Source organism: Chlorocebus sabaeus, chromosome 6 (genome assembly GCF_047675955.1).
Source record: "Chlorocebus sabaeus isolate Y175 chromosome 6, mChlSab1.0.hap1, whole genome shotgun sequence".
NCBI lineage: Eukaryota > Metazoa > Chordata > Mammalia > Primates > Cercopithecidae > Chlorocebus > Chlorocebus sabaeus.
Window position 1 is genome coordinate 4,848,896 of NC_132909.1, and position 18,910 is coordinate 4,867,805.

The following is an 18,910-nucleotide window of genomic DNA, read 5'->3' on the forward strand; positions in this document are numbered from 1 at the left end:
AACACATTCAATGTATCTGCACAATACAATATCAGCACCAAAAATTAGTTGAATTTCCATACATTAACAATGAACAATTTTAAAAGAAAATTAAAAACACTTCCATTTGCTAGAGAACTTAAATAGGAATAACTGTAAAAAGATGAGAAATCTGTGTGTGTATATATATATATATATAAAACCCATATTGCTGGTTTGGAAAAAGTAATATTGTTAAATAATTATATAACCCAATGTGATTTAGATTCAACACAACACCCAGAAAAATCCCTATCAGTTTTCGTTAAAGCAGCAAAAAATAGGCTGGGAAAATGGCTCCTGTCTGTTGGTCAGGCTGATCTCAAACTCCTGGCCTCAAGTGATGTACCCGCCTTGGCCTACCAAACTGCTAGGATTACAGGCGTGAGCCACTGCGCCTGGCCCAATCCTCTTAACATAAACACTTTAATGTCAATTAATGCTTGATGGTTTGCTATACTCATTGCACTTGGAACAATTACCTCAAAAATGAATTTTCTGATATTCTACAAGGAGTGAAATCAGACTGAAGACCTTGCCACACTCATGATATTTGTAAGATTTCTGTCCAGTATGCATTCTCTGATGTCTAATGAGGTGTGAATGTGAAGTAAAGGCTTTGCCACAATCATCACACTTGTGAGGTTTCTCTCCTGTATGAATTCTCCTGTTTTGCATAGGATGAAGCTTGACTGAAGACCTTGGCACAATCACGACATTTGTAAGGTTTCTCTCCAACATGAGTTTGCCAATGAACTGCAAGGTATGAATGATGTCTGAAAAATTTCCCGCAATTATTACATATGTAAGATCTCCATTATGGATTCTCCAGTGATTTGCAATGGTTGTAGCATTACTGAAGACTCCGTGACAATCATTACATTAGTAAAGTTTCCCTATACCATGGATTGCCTGATGAGGAATAAATGTTGACTGCCCACTAAAGGCTTTGTCACACTCATTACACTTGTTTCTCTCCAGTGTGAATTCTAGTATGTTGTGCCAGGTGTGAATCATGCCTGAAAGCCTTGTCACAAACTCTTACATTTGTATGGTTTCTCTCCAGTATGAATTCTCCTGTCTTTTGAGGCTTGATTTGTGACTGTAAACTTCGTCATATGCTTCACATTTCTAATGTATCTTTCCAGTATGAATTCTATGATGACGTGCAAGCTTTGCTTTTCGATTAAAAACCTTGCCACACTCATTACACTTGTAAGGTTTCTCTCCAGTATGAATTCTATGATGACGTGCAAGGTGTGCTTGTTGATTAAAAACCTTGCCACATTTATTACACTTGTAAGGTTTCTCTCCAGTATGAAGCCTATGATGACGTGCAAGGTTTGCTTTTCGATTAAAAGCCTTGTCACATTCATTACACTTGTATGGTTTCTCTCCAGTATGAATTGCCTTATGAATTACAAGGGCTGCATTTTGACAGAAGGTCTTGCCACACTCATTACACTTGTAAGGTTTCTCTCCAGTATGAATTGCCTTATGAATTACAAGGACTGAATTTCGACCAAACATCTTGCCACACTCATTACACTTGTAACGTTTCTCTCCAGTATGAACTGCCTTATGAATTACAAGAGTTGAATTTCGACTAAACTTCTTGCCACACTCATTACACTTGTAAGGTTTCTCTCCAGTATGAAGTCTATGATGACGTGTAAGGTTTCCTTTTTTATTAAAAACCTTGCCACATTCATTACACTTGTACGATTTCTCTCCAATATGAATTCTCCTATGACTTTCAAGGTTTGATTTGAATCTGAAAGCTTCATCACATTCTTCACATTTGTAAGGTTTCTCTCTAGTATGAGTTCGCCCATGAACTGCAAGGTATGAATGATGTCTGAAAAATTTGCCACATTTATTACACTTGTAAGATCTCTCTTCATTATGGATTCTCCAATGATTTGCAATGGTTGTAGCCTTACTGAAGACTTGGTGACAATTGTTACATTTGTAAAGTTTCCCTAGACCATGGATTGCTTGATGGTAAATAAGTGCTGATGGCCCGCAAAAGGCTTTGCCACACTCTTTACACTTGTAAGGTTTCTCTCCAGTATGAAGTCTACAATGGCATGTAAGGCTTAACTCCTGACTGAAGGTCTTGCCACACTCATTACACTTGTAAGGTTTCTCTCCAGTATGACGTCTACGATGGCATGTAAGGGTTAACTCCTGACTGAAGGTCTTGCCACACTCATTACACTTGTAAGGTTTCTCTCCAGTATGACGTCTACGATGGCATGTAAGGGTTAACTCCTTACTGAAGGTCTTTCCACATTCATTACACTTGTAAGGTTTCTCTCCAGTATGGAGTCTATGATGGCGTGTAAGGGATAACTGCTGACTGAAGGTCTTGCCACACTCATTACACTTGTAAGGGTTCTCTCCAGTATGAAGTCTATGATGGCGTGTAAGGTATGACTTCCGACTAAAGGTCTTGCCACACTCATTACACTTGTATGGTTTCTCTCTGGTGTGAATTCTCCTATGTCTTTCGAGATTTGATTTGAAAGTGAAAGTTTCATCACAATCTTCACATTTGTAAGGTTTCTCTCCACTATGAAGTCTACGATGGTATACAACAGATGACATATGACTAAAGGTCTTGCCACAATCATTACACTTGTAAGGTTTCTCTCCAGTATGAATTTTCCGATGTCTTTCAAGGTTTGATTTGAAACTGTAAGTTTTGTCACATTCTTCACATTTGTAAGGTTTCTCTCCACTATGAAGTCTACGATGGCATGTAAGGGTTAACTCCTGACTGAAGGTCTTGCCACACTCATTACATTTGTAAGGTTTCTCTCCAGTATGAAGTCTACGATGGCATGTGAGGGATGACGTCCGACTAAAGGTCTTCTCACACTCATTACACTTGTACGGTTTCTCTCCAGTATGAATTCTCCTATGTCTTTCAAGGTTTGATTTGAAACGGAAAGCTGTGTCACATTCTTCACATTTGTAAGGTTTCTCTCCAGTATGAAGTCTACGATGGCATGTAAGGGATGACGTCTGACTGAAGGTCTTGCCACACTCATTACACTTGTAAGGTTTCTCACCAGTGTGACATCTACGATGGTATGCAAGATATTGCTTCCGATTAAAGACTTTGCCACATACATCACATTTATATTGTTTCTCTCCTAAATGGATTATCTGATGTTTCTTTAAGAGTGAGCTATAATTAAAGGTTTTGCCACTCTCATTACATTGGAAAGATTTTTCCCTCATGTGTACTTCCTGTTTCTGTGTGAGTAATGAAGAATTCCAGAAATTATTCCTATAGTTATTAGAAATATGAGTTTGGGGCCTACGAGAAATTCGTTGGGCTGTTGAAACTGAGGAAGCATCGTTGATAGACTTCTCAACTTGATTATCAATTTTCTCTTCCGTCTGAAATATGTGCAGTTCACGCAGATGCGAATGAAAGCTTGATCCAAGCTGATCTTTAATAGGCTTGTTTCCAGCATGCCTTTGATCATATCGGTCTGTACTACCTGTAAACTTTTTGATTTTTGTCATGGGTGCTTCATGGACAGTTCTTTCATCTTCTTGCCACTGAAACTCAAAGTTATGAATATCTTTACCAATTTCCTGGAAGCAAAAATCTCCAATGTGATGTCTTTCCAATGTCCTTGTGTGGATCACTTCTGTATTGCCTTGCGCTGTTGACAAGAAATCCTTCATCATGCATTTGGAAGAGATATCTACAAAATATAAACACCAATAGGTTTCCTATTAAGTACAGATGGTAAATCATACTGAAATGTGTAAATATGACACACACAAAAATACTTATTTTAAACTTCCCCAACAAGATCTTCAAAGTTTAGGAACACAAAAGCGTAAGATTCTTTAATAAATAAAGGGTAATTATATGTGCTTCAAATTATTTTTACGGAAGTGTATTTCCAATATCATAACAAAACACTGACAGGGCACAAACATGTGTAAGCCTAAAGTAAGGAGTATTTTTCCACTGTGACCCTAAAGTGTCTAACAGTTTGCAACAAACATATCACTGTCACATCAATGAAAAGTATATATTCTTCATATTTACAGCATATTTACTGTATACAAATAAATGCTAAAGGACCACACAATATACTATATTCATAAATAATCCACAACAAGCTCATGTAAGAATAATCAAAATCAATGGAAATTCTGTATTGTCAAACAATCATAGCACTGAGAAGATAAGAAAAGATTACAAAATTTAGCCAGGCGTGGTGGCCCACAGCTGTGGTCTCAGCTGCTCAGGAGGCTGAGGCACAAGAATCATTTGAACCCAAGAGGTAGAGGTTGCAGTGAGCCAAGATTACACCACTGTACTTCAGCCTGGGCGACAAAGTGAGGCTCCATCTCAAAAAAAAAGAAAGAAAAAAAAAGTTAATACAATGTTTTTCTGAATAACTGTCATAAAATTACCTATATCCATGCAGAAAAAGCAAGTTGTGACATTAAGAAAAAAAATTTAGTATTTTTAGTATTTTTATATTTTTGAGGTGAAGTCTCACTCTGTCGCAACAGGCTGGAGTGCAATGGCCTGATCTTGGCTCACGGCAACCTCCGCCTTTTGGGTTCAAGCTATTCTCCTGCCTCAGCCTCCTGAGTACCTGGGATTACAGGCACACACTACCATGCTTGGCTAATTTTTGAATTTTTAGTAGAGATAAGGTTTCAACATGTTGGCCAGGCTGGCCTCGAACTTTTGACCTGAAGTGCTCCACCTGCCTCAGCCTCCCAAAAGTCCTGGGATTGCAGGCGTAAGCCACAGTGCCTGGTGGCACTTTGTGACATTAACTAGTGGACTCATGTCAGTTATGTTGCTTACCACATACCAAAAAGCCTAATGTACAATCATAAAAATTAGTAAAATATTGTAACCCATAAAACTACCAAGCAAATAACAGGTACATTTATACAACCTGCAGAATTCTAAACAATTCCCTGTTAAGAAAAAAGCCACAACTTCTACTTACCACCAGCACACAATATATGAACTGAAATACCTGTTAAGATCACTACCTTCTGATTTATGAGGTCAAAAAAATACACAGCATTATAAGGAATAAGAAGTGACTAACGGCCTGTAGCGGTGGCAGATACCTGTAATCCCAGCACTTTTAGAGGCGGGCGGATCATGAGGCCAGAGTTCAAGAGTAGCCTGGCCAACATGGTAAAACCCCAACTCTACTGAAAATACAAAAAAATTAGCTGGCCGTGGTGGTGGGCACCTGTAATCCCAGCTACTCGAAAGGCTGAGTCAGGAGAATCATTTGAACCCGGGAGGCGGAGGTTGTAGTGAGCCGAGATCGAGCCATTGCACTCCAGCCTGAGCGACTTTGTCTCAAAAAAAAAAAAAAAAAAAAAAAAAATTGACTAACAGTGTCGGAGGTTGCAATTACGATGTCACAACTACATTTATGGGACAGGCAATAGAGCAATTCTATATATATGCATTTCCCTTAGTTATCTAGTTCACTATGCATAAAATATAAAACATAGAATGTGTACTGGGAAAATATATAAACTGAGATCAGAGAAAACATTGTATAAAACAAATTGCACAATAAAACCATAAACAATATGATGCAGGCTCCCTGGTCTGAATGTTCTTATTGAACAAAAGCCACATTCAGAGTTCTTATTCTCCAATACGATGTTCCTGCAGATGGGGCCTTTGAGAGAATTTGGTCATGGGTGTTGACTACTCATGAATAGGACTCGTGCTTTTATAAAAAGAGATATTAAAGAGCTCACTGCCTGTTCCTCTTTCCACCATGTCAGAACACAGCAGGAAGATGGCTGGGCTAAACCATGAAGAAGGCTCTCACCAGGAACCAATTTGGCTGGCATCTTGCTCTTGGATTTCCCACTTTCCAAATTCATGAGAAATAAATTTCTGTGTCTGAAGCCTCCCAGTTTAAGCTATTTCATTTTTTGTTTGTTTTTGAGACTGAGTCATGCCTATCACTCAGCCTGGAGTGTAGCGGCAGGATTCTCCTGCCTCAAGAGATTCTCCCACCTCAGCCCAGAGTCTCACTTTGTCGCCCAGACTGGAGTGCAGTGGGGCAATCTTGGCTCACTACAACCTCCACCTGCTGGGTTCAAGTGATTGTCCTGCCTCAGCCTCTTGATTACTTGGGATAACAGCTGTGCGTCACCATGCCCAACTAATTTTTGTACTTTCAGTAGAGACAGAGTTTCGCTATGTTAGCCAGGCTGGTTTTGAACTCCTGACCTCAGGTGATTTGCCTGCCTCGGCCTCCCAAAGTGCTGGGATTACAGACTTGAGCCCCTGGGGCACAAGAATCGTTTGAGCCCGAGAGGCGTTGCTGGCTTCGGTGAGCCAAGATCGCACCACTGCACTGTAGCCTGGGCAACACAGTGAGACTCCGTCATAAAAAACAACAACAAAAAAAGTAATTAAGAAAGGAGTCAAAGCATGTCTACACAAAAAAGCAATTAAACACAAAAAGTAGGAAATGAGAAATGAAGAAGGAAAAAAACCTACAAGAAATACAGATAATATGTAACAAAAACGCAACGGTAAGGTCTTTTCCATCAGTAATACTTCTAATGTAAATATTTAACTCTGCACTCAGAAGGTAAAGACTGGCTGAATCAACAGGAACCAATTACGTGTTGTCCACAGAAAACTCGTATTAGCTGTAAAGACACACACATGCAAAAATTAAAAAAATAAAAGCCAATAGTTAGGTATGGGGATTGGGGCCTGTAAGCCCAGCTACTTGGGAGACCAAGGAGGATGTCTTGAGACCAGGAGATCAAGACCAACTTCAACAACATGGGAAGAATCTGTCTCTAAAAAAAAAAAATAAAACTAAAAATGTAGCCCGGCATGGTGGCATGCACCTGTACCAGCTACTGGGGGAGGCTGAGGTGGGACAATCATTTGAACCCAGGAGTTCAAGATTGCAGCGAGCCCTGATCCCACCATTGCACTCCACTCTGGGGGACAGAGAGAGACACGGTATCTGAAAAAAAAAAAAAAAAAAAAAGAGAAAATACAAAGATACAAAAGGGCACATCCCCACTTCTGGAAGGAAGTTATCCTCACCCAGGGAGACCAGGTTCCTATAATTCTCCAACATCACGTCTCTGTATAGAGTCCTCTGAGCAGGGTCCAGGCATTTCCACTCCTCCTGAGAGAATTCTATGGCCACATCCCTGAATGTCAATAGACCCTGGAATGAAAACACATTTTAACCAAATGGTTATGGGAGGAGTTCTTATCTTTACAGAAAATGAGAAGAGGAGAGAGGGGAAAGCGTGGATTTAATTGCAGTGAATGTTCTGACAAATCTGAGTGAGGGATTTTCCACCATGTTTTGTCTTCCCAGTTGTGTTTTATTATACTTTTTTTTTTGAGGTGGAGTCTCACTGAGTGCCCAGGCTGGAGTGCAGTGGCGTGTTCTCGGTACACTGCAACCTCCACCTCCCAGGATCAAGCGATTCTCTTGCCTTAGCCTCCTGAGTAGCAGAAATTACAGGTGTGTGCCACCATGACCAGTTAATTTTTGTATTTTTAGTAGAAACAGGGTTTCACCATATTGGCCTGAAACTCCAGACCTTGTGATCCACCTGCCGCAGCCTCTCAAAGTGCTGGAATTACAGGCGTGATCCACTGTGCCCGGCCCAGAAACTTTTATTGACACACCAAGTGATATTCAGTATCTAGATGAGACAGAGTATGAGTGATGTCTTCAGAGATGACAACGTCCACAGTGAAACATCAGAAACTAAAATCCGGCTGGGCACAGTGGCACATGCCTGTTATCCCAGCTACCCAGGAGGCTGACGCAGCAGAATTGCTTGATCCTGGGAGGCAGAGGTGGCAGCGATCCGAAATCGTGCCACTGCACTCCAGCCTGGGCAACAGAGACTCCATCTCAAAAAAAAAAAAAAATTAGCCGGGCATGGTGGCAGGCACCTGTGGTTCCAGCTACTTGGGAGCCTGAAGCAGGAGGATGGCTTAAGCCTGAGGGTGGAAGTTGCAGTGAGCTAAGATCGTGCCACTGTGCTCCACCCTGGGCAACACAGTGAGACCCAGTCTCAAAATAAAATAAAATACATGAAAACTAGATTACTCAGAGTATGAAAATTCATTTTATATATATATATAAATATATATATATAAATATATATATATATATATAAAAAACAAAATAATGAAGCCTACACAGACTCACAAAAAACTAGATGTTAATATAAAGGGTTGTCATTTTCCCCAGATTTTCAAACTGTAAAAGTTGTTCAAAATATATACATTTGTGTGTGTGCATATGTATGTATATGTATATGTGTGTGTGTATATTGTGTGTGTGGGTGTTTACATATGTAAAGTTTTAAAAAATATCAAAAGTAGCAAGTTTTGTTGACCTGAAGAGGAATCTCATCTTGCTGGAAAATGATACTTTGGCAGTATTATTGCAGTGAGCTGAGATCATGCCAATATACTCTAGCCTGGGCAACAAGAGCAAAACTTAGTCTCGAAAAAATAAATAAATAAAACATAACTATTGGGTACAGGGCATAATACCAGAGTGATGAAATAATCTGTACAACAGACCCCGATGGCACTAGTTTACCTGTGTAACAAACCTTCACATGTGCCCCAAACCTAAAGTAAAAACATAAATATAAATTTATTTTTTTTGAGATGGAGTCCTGCTCTGTCACCCAGGGTGGAGTGCAGTGGTACAATCTCAGCTTACTGCAACTTCCGCCTCCCAGGTTCAAGTGATTCTCCTGCCTCAGCCTCCTGCGTAGCTGGTGTTACAGATGGCACGCCACCACGCCTGGCTAATTTTTTTTTTTTTTTTTTTGAGACAGCGTCTCGCTCTGTTACCCAGGCTGGAGCACAATGGCATGATCTCAGCTTACTGCAACCTGCATCTCCTAGGTTTAAGTGCTTCTTCTCCCTTAGCCTCCCAAGTAGTTGGGATTACAGGCACATGCTACTGTGCCTGGCTAATTTTTGTAGTTTTAGGAGAGATAGGGTTTCACCGTCTTGGCCAGGCTGGTCTTGAACTCTTGACCTCATGATCCACCCATCTCGGCTTCCCTAAGTACTGGGATTACCTGCATGAGCCATCGCGCCTGGCCAATTTCATATTCTTAAAATAATGAGGAAATAAAACATCTTCTATCATTCATGTCTGTGTATAAACTTTCCATTCTAATTAGTAAGATTTTTGGAGCCAGAAACACAGTAACTCACTCAATTACATAAAAATGTAGTATAAAATCAGGGAGAAAAGATTTCCTCATACTGGTCTCCTTTTCTAGAATTTACCACGTACTTTGTGCACATGCATACGTGACTTCCAGTGGCAGTTGCTCTGATCCTGGTCCACAGAGACCTGACAGAGCATCCAGATGTGGCCCCTGAACAATCCCTGCTGCCCAACAGCACTCACACCACGGGACCCTCACCCCGTCTCCATCCATGTCTGGTGTGAGCCCTTCCCAGGACCATGCCCAGTGCCGCCTCTTCCCAAGTTCATGTCACTGGGTCACAGGAGATGGAATCTAAGCGAGATGAGAGGGACTGAGGGAAGGCACGGGTGAGTGTGAGCAAACCTGTCAGGCAGGACGCTTCAGACTCAGAGAAGATTCCCAACTCCAAGGCCCAGCGTTTCTGAAAGGAAGGAGACAGAACAATCCACCGAGAATATCATCTCACCTGAGGAGGAGCCATCCCTGACTCCTCTGCTTTCCTCTTCCTCTTCCGGGTTTCTTCCTCACAGACTAAGAGTCTTTAGAAATCAATCCTGAATGTTAGAAATATGTTGTTGATTGCTCAGAATCAACACACCCCCTCCCTGTAACACAATGACACATACAAAGGACACCTCACCCTGAGGAAATACGGTCCCCTCTGCTGCCCACTGCACCAGGGACAATAAACTCCCACAGGAAAACTCCCGCTCCCCTCCTGAGAAGCCCCCACACACGCTGCAGCAGTGGGGAGCTGGGCTGGAATGAGCTCCCCTTCAGGGAACAGACCCAGCCCTGACCAAACCCCATGCAGAGGCTGGGTGAGGTGACTCACGCCTGTCATCTCAGCACTGTAGGAAGCTAAGGTGGGTAGATCCCTCGAGCTCAGGAGTTTGAGACCAGCCTGGGCAACATGGTGAAACCCCATCTCTACCAAAAATACAAAAACTGAGCCAGGCGTGATGGTGCACGTCTGTGTGTCTGTGGTCCCAGCTACTTAAAAGGCTGAGGTGGGAGGATCGCTTGAGCTCAGGAGTTTGAGATCAGCCTGGTCAACATGGTGAAGCTCTGTCTTTACTAAAAATAAAAAAATTGGGCCAGGCGCGGTGGCTCGTGCTTCTAATACTAGCACTCTGGAAAGCCGAGGTGGGTTAACTACTTGACGTCAGGAGTTCCAGACCAGCCTGGCCAACATGGTGAAACCCTGTCTCTATTAAAAATATAAAAAGTAACTGGGCTTGGTGGGTGTCTGTAATCCCAGCTACTCAGGAGGCAGAGGCAGGAGAATCGCTTGAACCCGGGAGGTGGTGGTTGCAGTGAGCCGAGATCATGCCACTGCACTCCAGCCTGGGTGACAGATTGAGACTCAAAAATAAAATAAAATAAAAATAAAAATACAATAATTAGCTGGGTATGGTGGCACACACCTGCAATCTCAGCTACTTGGGAGGGTGAGACATAAGAATCACTTGAACCCCAGAGACAGAGGTCACAGTGAGCCAAGATCATGAGACCGCACTCACAGCCTGGGTGATGGAGCGAGATTCTGTCCAGAAAAAAGAAAAAAAAAAGTGTTTCTGATATGATTGATGCAGAAATAATAAAACCTGAGTAACGTGATAGAGACTGACGGGCAGAGGGAACTTCAGATGGGGGAGGGAGGGCATGGGAGACAGCTCTGAGCCTAGACCTGAAGGAGGAGGAAAGGGACAGCACCGTGATCATTTAGGGACATAGGGTAAGAGCAGGGACAGTGACCAGAGACAGGAAGGGTTTTGATGTTTGGGAAAAGAGAAAAGCAAATGTGACCGGGGCAGAGGGAGTCGGGAGAGGAGGGCAAGCTCCCAGGAGGAGGCTGGACACTGGCAGGGGCCCTGGACACAGGGCTGTGGAGCCACAGTGAGGAGTTGGGCTTTTGTCTTGGGGAACACGGGAAGCCGGTGGAGGGTTCCCTGCCAGGGACTGACGTGACGGCTTTAGATTTCGCTGTGATATCCTAACTCAGAGAAAGGCCCCGAAGATGGTCTCTGTGTCTGAGTCTACACCAGTTTCTTCCATTCTTCTGCTTTTTTTTTTTGGGGGGGGGGGGGGGTACTGCATCCCATTTAAAATTCTAATTACAACTGGACACTCCCCTCTCCCAGAAGAAAAGCCACACCCAGACACACACTCTATTTTGCCAACCATTTCAGGGGTCAGCGTCGCTCGGGTTGAGCTTTTCTGGTCTAGCCCGTCATCTCCAAGCTGCAGGGAGGCTCACTGGGCTCAGAGCAGGGACATATTCACCAAGTTACCCTGAGAAGGTCTGAGATGAGTGAGAAGGTGTGCCTGAATTCTTACATGGGGGCCTGGAAGGGCTAATGGGAGGGTTGGTCTTTATCACCCCTGTCCTTGAAAATTAGAGAAGCATCTTTCACATGCCTGGGTTAAAGAAACTTCTTTTGCAAGGTTCTGACGCCATTAATTCCTGACATTTAATTCTTCCTTACAAGAAAATCACACTTACAGTTATAAAATGCAGAAGTGTGAACACACAGCTATTGACCTTGAAAACGGTGAAAAGAAGGTCAGCTGTAGAGGTAAGACATAAGCAAATTTTTTCAAACAAGAATACATGAGTGGCCAGGCACAATGGATCACGCCTGCAATCCCAGCACTTTGGGAGGTCGAGGTGGGTGGATCACCTGAGGTCTGGAGTTTGAAACCAGCCTCGCCAACATGGTAAAACCCATCTCTACTAAAAATACAAAAAATTAGCCAGCCGTGGAGGCAGGCACCTGTAATCCCATCGAACTGGGAGGCTGAGGCAGGATAATAGCTTGAACCCGGGAGGCAGAGGTTGCAGTGAGCTGAGATCGCGCCATTGCACTCCAGTCTGGGCGACAAGAGCGAAACTCCATCTCAGGGAAAAAAAAAAAAAAAAAAAGGAATACACGGGAGCTTTCGGAACAGAGTTTCATGCCAGTCCAGCCCATCTTTCAACATCAGTCCAGAATGGACCAGAGGGCCTTGACGGAAACATACACTTAATAGCTCACAGCTCAAGATTTTAACAAATGACAGAAGGAAAGAAAACTGAAAAACAGACTAACTGGTTGAACTACATTTTGATGTTAAGATAAAAGGTCACTGATATCATTACCAGGTACACACGGAAACAATCAAACTTCTGTATTAGGTTCCAAAGCTTTTCAACAAATAATAAAAACTGGAAAGCATGCAGACCTCGATCTGAACTGGACGCAACTGATTTCAAAAATAAACTATTTTGAAATTGTTTTTAAAAAAACTCTAACAAATTCTGGGGTCAAGGGGAAAATAACTGGAAAATATACACGTACAAAAAAAAATGATGTCAGCTGATTATTGGATGTGACAAAGGCATCTTTCAGAAGTGCTTATGTATTAACAAATAAATTCTGAAAACTAAGATTTATCTCGGCTGGGCGTGGTTGCTCATGCCTGTAATCCCAGCATTTTGGGAGGCCGAGGCGAGTGGATCACCTGAGGTCAGGAGTTCAAGGCCAGCCTGGCCAACATGGTGAAACTCCATCTCTACTAAAAGTACAAAAATTAGCTGGGCATGTTGGTGCACGCCTGTAGTCCCGCCTACTTGGGAGGTTGAGGCAAAAGAATCGCTTGAACCCAGGAGGCGGAAGTTGCAGTGAGCTGAGATCATGCCACTGCACTCCAGCCTGGGTGACTGAGTGAGATTCTGCCAAAAAAAAACACAAAAAACAAAAACAAAAACAAAACTAAGATTTATCTCAAACTCAAATTGGAAAAAAAAGAGAAAGAAATGAAGAGGAAACAGAAAGAAAATAAAGTAAACGTATTACACATGAGAACACATGTACTTTTGATGTCTCTTTTTGTTTTTTATTTTATTTTTTGTTTGTTTTTGTGAGATGGAGACTCACTCTGCCACCCAGGCTGCAGTGCAGTGGCACAATTTTGGCTCACTGCAACCTCTGCCTCCCAGGTTCATGCGATTCTTATGCCTCGGCCTCCCGAGTAGCTGTGACTACAGGTGCACACCACCACGCCTGGCTAACTTTCGTATTTTTAGTAGAGACTGGTTTTCACCATATTGGCCAGACTGGTCTTGAACTCCTGACCTTAGGTGACCCACTCACCTCGGTTTCCCAAAGTGCTGGGATTACTGGTGTGAGCCACCATGCTTTGATGTCCCTTTCAAAAAGTACTATGTAGGCCAGGTGCGGTGGCTCATCCCTGTAATCCTTGTACTTTGAGGGGCCTATGCAGAAAGATCCTTTGAGCCCAGGATTTCGAGACTGGCCTGGGAAACATAGTGAAACCCCATTTCTACAAAAAAACAAACAAAACAAAACAAAACAAAAAACCACAAACAAACAACTAGCTGGGATTGGTGGCTCACGGCTGTGGTCCTAGCTACTCGGGAGACCAAGGTAGGAGGATCGCTGGAGCCCAGTAGGTCGAGGCTGCAGTTAGAGGAGATCACGCCACTGCACTCCATCCTTGGCAATACAGCCAGGCCCTGTCCCAAAAAATTAATTGATTGATGTTCTAGTAGGCAGAGGCTGAGCCTCTACTCCCGAGTCTAATGTTATCACTGCATACCCAGCATGCACAATTCTTATAAGTTAAACAGCAGTGGGAGTGGACAAATCGTGCCTTAGATCCACCACAGTCAGCCAAAACCGGCAGCTCAGGACAAGTGGACCGGCCAGCAAGACCCAGATCATCCAACTCGGCTGGTCCTGTGACGAGACCAAGCTGCTGCTGAGGACGACAGCGCTGCTCTGGTCACTTTCTGAGGCTGACCAGCCTACACGTGGCTGAAGCTTGAAGAAACAGCAAGCCCTGCTCTAGTCACATACTGGAAGCTGACTAGACTATGCACAGCTGAAGCTTGAGGACACGTCAAGCAAGTAAATGTAGTTAGTAATCTTAAGACTAGTAGTTTTCCTTGTAATACTAACCGTCTTCCTACTGTTCTGTCGTTCTGACCAATCTCCTCCCCCAGGCAAGGCCCTCTTCTGTCCTTGCTGGATATGAATATGCTGTCCATTGTTTTGCTGTTGTTACCCCCCTTAACCATGTTAGAAGAAGCCCCTATAGAAACGTGTCCCCGCTGTACACATACTACCTGGTCAGAGAACAGCATAACTAAGACTCTATTGTTCCATACTTGTTAGGAGTGTATAAGGACTCGCTGAAGAACTTGTACTTACAATCAGACTATCTACTCCATTTGTGACCCTGGAAATAACCAACCTTGTGTATGTTATAACCCCAAGTTTTCACCTGGTGAAGAGTTTAAAATTCGTGCAAGGTCAAAAGAAAGTCCCCTCTTAAACCAAACCAAGGTCCCTCCCTTTTATCAAGGGCCTATTTCTCGTATTTTGATGCTGGTCCAGCCCCAGACCTAGACTCACCCGTCTGTGGCAACCTACCTGTACAGAGATACTATAGAAACGACTACAAATACCTATGCATACCACCTTGTCCCCCCGGGACCCAGAAAAAGATGGTGAGTATTGCATATCGTGGCACCCCAGCACACAACAAAGGCCAATTATGCTTACCGAAATGCTGGCAAAACCAGATTGTGAAACAAAAACCTGTCGTCCTGTAAATTTCACCATTCTAAAGCCAGACCTACCCATGCGGACTGCGGGTTACCCCATACATGTCTCCACACACCTACCCAGCAACCTACCTATACCTTATTAAAAAGGAACCCGGACCAGCAACAATTCCGAGTCTTTAAATCATTCCATAAGCACATAGACCAGAAGTTACCAGAGCCTCCTCCTTTAGCTAAAAACCTGTTTGCTCGGGTAGCTGAAAACATTGCTAGCAGCTTAAGCGTTTCCTCATCATACGAGACCAATGGCCTTAAGAAGCAAAAGCGTTAATGTCACAAGATAATTTAACCCTAACTGACTCTTTCCCCAAACCGATGCCCACAAGTTCAAGCGTCTAGCTCTTAAAAACTTCCATTATCAGGAGATACTGTGTTGCTCATTAAGGAAAAGCTTTTACAGACTCACTAGAAGAATTAACTTGTTTAAGACAGCAATATTATAATAAACCACTAAAGAAAAATTCGTGGCAAGGCAAAGATGACTCCAGATCACCTCATCCAAATCCATTCTCCCGTTTCTCTAAACCACATCTAGTATCAGCTTGAAGCTCCAAATACCTGGCAAGCACCCTCCCGTCTCTGTTAAATCTGTGGGCCTCGCGACTACCGACAGTTGCCAGGAAGTGGACAAGGGCTTGTGTACTTGAAACAATTAGACCATGTTTCTTCTCACTCCCACTGCAACAGGGAGAACCTTGAAGGTATCCTGTCTACAATAACATTAAAGAAAAAAACAAAAGGGATATAGACGTAAGACATAAAAATAGAAGATTAGAAAGACACAGATTGGCCCCCGAAAGACTAATTCAGTACTTTAGGCCGGCTACCTGGGCACAAGGTAAGTCATAAAGCTACTGCACCCCAATTTACACGCTTAACCGCATCCTGAAGTTGCAAGCAGTACGTGAAATCATCACTAATGAAACAGTAAATGCATTCGACTTACTGGCCCAGCAAGCCACAAAAATGAGAAATGCCATCTACCAACATAGATTAACTTTAGACTACCTCCTAGCCCAGGAAGGAAGAGTATGTAGAAAATTTAATCTAACCAATTGCTGCCTAGAAATCCATGACAATAGGAAAGCTATTACAGAAATAACTGCCAGAATGAAAAAATTAGCCCATGTTCCAATCCAGACTTAGAAAAAGTAGGCTCCTGAGTCCCTCTTTAGAGGCTGGTTTTCCTCCTTCAGTAGATTCAAAACCTTAATAGAGTAGTTCCAGCCATACTAAGAATTTGTTTAATACTCCCTTGCCTCTTACCTCTCCTTGTTAAGAACATTCAATCAACTACAGAAGCAATTGCAACCAGGCAGACTATCACTCAGCTAATAGCTTTATGTGAATATCAGCCTGTGCCTAAAGAAAACCTGCTCTTTCATGAAGAATCCAGTAACAGTGATGCTTTTTATTAAAATCTGGTTTATGAAAAGCATCTAAGGGAGGAAACTGAGGCAGAAATTAAAAAAATAAATATGCATTCTTTCACTCCAAGAAAAGTAATGGGCAAGGCAAGGGTTAAAAAGAAAAGACAACCAGTTTTCCTCTGCCTAGCAAGCTCACTACAAGGACAGTTATAAGATAACGCTGTTTGCAAAGCTGTTTGCAAAGTCGAAGCCAAAGGAATGGGCTCCAGACAGCTCCTCCCACCCTCCCACCCTTTCCAGAACAAGAGTGAAGAAAAAGAAAAAAAAGGACAAACGTGTGTATTTAGCTGTTTTTGTTTTCCTTTCAATGCAGCTACAAGGCCACCAGCGATGGAAGGACACAAGTTACGCTATGCTATAGATTACGTGACCTATCATTATATGATTAACTGCTTTTATTCTGCTTCTGAAAGCAAAAAAACCCCACTCTGTCTTTGTTGAAATGCTCAGCTTTTTAGATGTAAATCCACTGAGCCAGTGCAACACCATCTCTACGCCTCCTCTGCTCTCCCCATTAAATTCTCTCTTCCCTGTTACACTCCCTTGTCCCCCCACTCCCTGGCAGCCTAGACCCCCAGGTGTCCTCCCTGCTGTGGTTCTCCTTCTGTTCTCTTTGCCACCAGCACCACTCTGCTCTGTCTGCTCCGGCTCCAAATCCCTCCTCCTCTCCCTCACCCTGATGAGCCTCCCTCTTTGCTGCCCCTCTCCCTATCTTGCTGTCCTTCATCTCTCTGTACATCTAGCTTTTCTCTACATTTCTCCAGTTGCTTTTCTCCTCCTGCTTTCTTATCGTTTTCTTTCCACTTTTGCTGTCTCTTGGCAAATCCCTCACCCATCCTCTACTTTGCTATCTGTTATGGGTCTTTCTCATTCTTCTTTTCTCTCTCTCAGGTTTTCTACTGCTCTGTCTCCTGATCCCTTTGGCCCACACAATCACAGGAGGGTTTGCAGTAAGACGCCTGCATCCCGGTGGAGCACATTTTCCAGGGGCTGGAGCTCGGTAGGCAAGAACACCCCGTGTCACAGGACAGGCCGGGGGCACCTCTGCAACGAGGGCTCGGGGAAGCGGCGACTGTGCAGGGGACACCTGGGGAACTGCAGGGCCCGGCACAAGGAGGGAGGTGAAGGGGCGAGGGCGCCTTAAGACAAGGGTGGGGTCTGCAGGCTCCTAGGACCAGGCAGAGGACGCGGCCTTCCCGGGACTGGGGCAGCGGCGCTGCGCTCCAGGGGCCTACGAGGGCGATAATCCACCTCTCGGGTGAGGACTTTAAAAAGCGCGCGGCGGGAGGAGTCAGAAAAAGGTTTAGAGCAGGAAAACTACGCGTTAGAAAGTGTATACAGTGCCCTATAGCAGAAAGACCCGGGACGGGACCAGCCTCAGGGCGACCTTAAACCCAAAAGGAAGCGACCCCCGGACTCTCACGGGGATGTCTCAATTTGCTCTGGCTGAAGGAAGACGGCTGCGAATTTCCAGGTTTGTGGGGATCCCAAGTCCCAGGTACAGAAGCCCTGGGGATCTGGGAAGCGCAGAGTTAATACAAGACAGGGCGAAACTCACGCGCCGCGTTGGAACCGTCACTCCACGAGATCCGCTTCCTGGTCTGCGCGAATCTGCGCGCGCAGGACAGAAGCCAGGCCTGGGCGGGACCCGCGAGGAGGTGGGTGGGGCCTGGGTGAGGTAGGGGCGGGGCGCGAGGCGGAGAGACCTTGCCCTTTAGAACCCGCAGAGGGCGGGGCTGGCGCGGGACCTGTGAGTGTCTCAGCCTTGTTCCCAGCACCTGTTTTCAGGTTTTGGAGGCGAGACCAGCCAGGAAGGCTGAGGCATGATTCAAAAGCCCTGGAATTGTCTGGAACGGGGATGCAAACTGGAATGTAAAACGCAAGGCCCGGCCTGGGCGGAACGTAGGATTTCATGCTGTCCGCCCACAAAACAGAACAAATTCTCTCCCTTTCTATTCTCCATTCACTCGGGAGGGAGAGTCCACCCTGTGCTCAGCTTCAGAGACTTCCCTAGGACCATCGCCTGGGATGCAGGACGGACTGCTCAGGTCAGCGAGGGAGGACCTACTGGATAAACACAGCAAAGATGCGGGCGCGGGGGCGGGAGCCTGAAGTCCCAGCTACTCAAAAGCAGCAGCGGGAGGATTGCTGGGCCTGGGGGTCCAGGCAGGCCTGTGCGACAAAGTAACACCCTGTCCTGCAGGGCTCCCTTCCTTGTCTCTCTCTCTCTTTTTTTTTCTTCATTTTGTTTTAACATTTTAAAATAAAATTTTGATGGTGTGAGATTATTCTTTTCCATGTAGATAACCAGTTAGTTGTCCCAGCACATTTGTGGAAGAGATCTGTTGCTTTATTTCTTTTCTTTGGTTTGAGACAGAGTATTTCTCTGTCGCCCAGGCTGGAGTGCAGTGGCGGGATCTGGGCTCACTGCAGCCTCTGCCTCCTGGGTTCAAGCGATTTCCCTGCTTCAGCCTCCAGAGTACCTGCCATTACATGCGCATGCCGCCATGCCCGGCTTTTTTTGTATTTTTGGAGGCGGGTTCACCATGTTGGGCAGGCTGCT

The 18,910-nt window shown here is 44.2% G+C and overlaps 1 protein-coding gene across 4 annotated transcripts; it reads right to left on the reverse strand.

Annotated features, from left to right (window-relative positions):
• Positions 1–755: 755 nt before the first annotated feature.
• LOC140711809 (uncharacterized) lies at positions 756–18,007 on the reverse strand. Of its 4 annotated transcripts, none has more exons than XM_073016004.1 (5): positions 17,906–17,958; positions 10,713–10,831; positions 9,752–9,824; positions 7,124–7,250; positions 756–3,743 (listed from the first exon to the last, which is right to left on the reverse strand). In XM_073016004.1, exons 3-5 carry the CDS (start codon positions 9,764–9,766, stop codon positions 1,150–1,152), a joined length of 2,736 nt encoding a protein of 911 aa, XP_072872105.1. In that variant the 5' UTR covers positions 9,767–9,824; positions 10,713–10,831; positions 17,906–17,958; the 3' UTR covers positions 756–1,149. The 4 variants fall into 4 exon arrangements, with proteins under 4 accessions (XP_072872105.1, XP_072872103.1, XP_072872102.1 ...); XM_073016002.1 differs by having other exon boundaries at positions 9,752–9,839; XM_073016001.1 differs by lacking the exon at positions 10,713–10,831 and having other exon boundaries at positions 9,752–9,839; positions 17,906–18,007.
• Between the last annotated feature and the right edge of the window lie 903 nt (positions 18,008–18,910).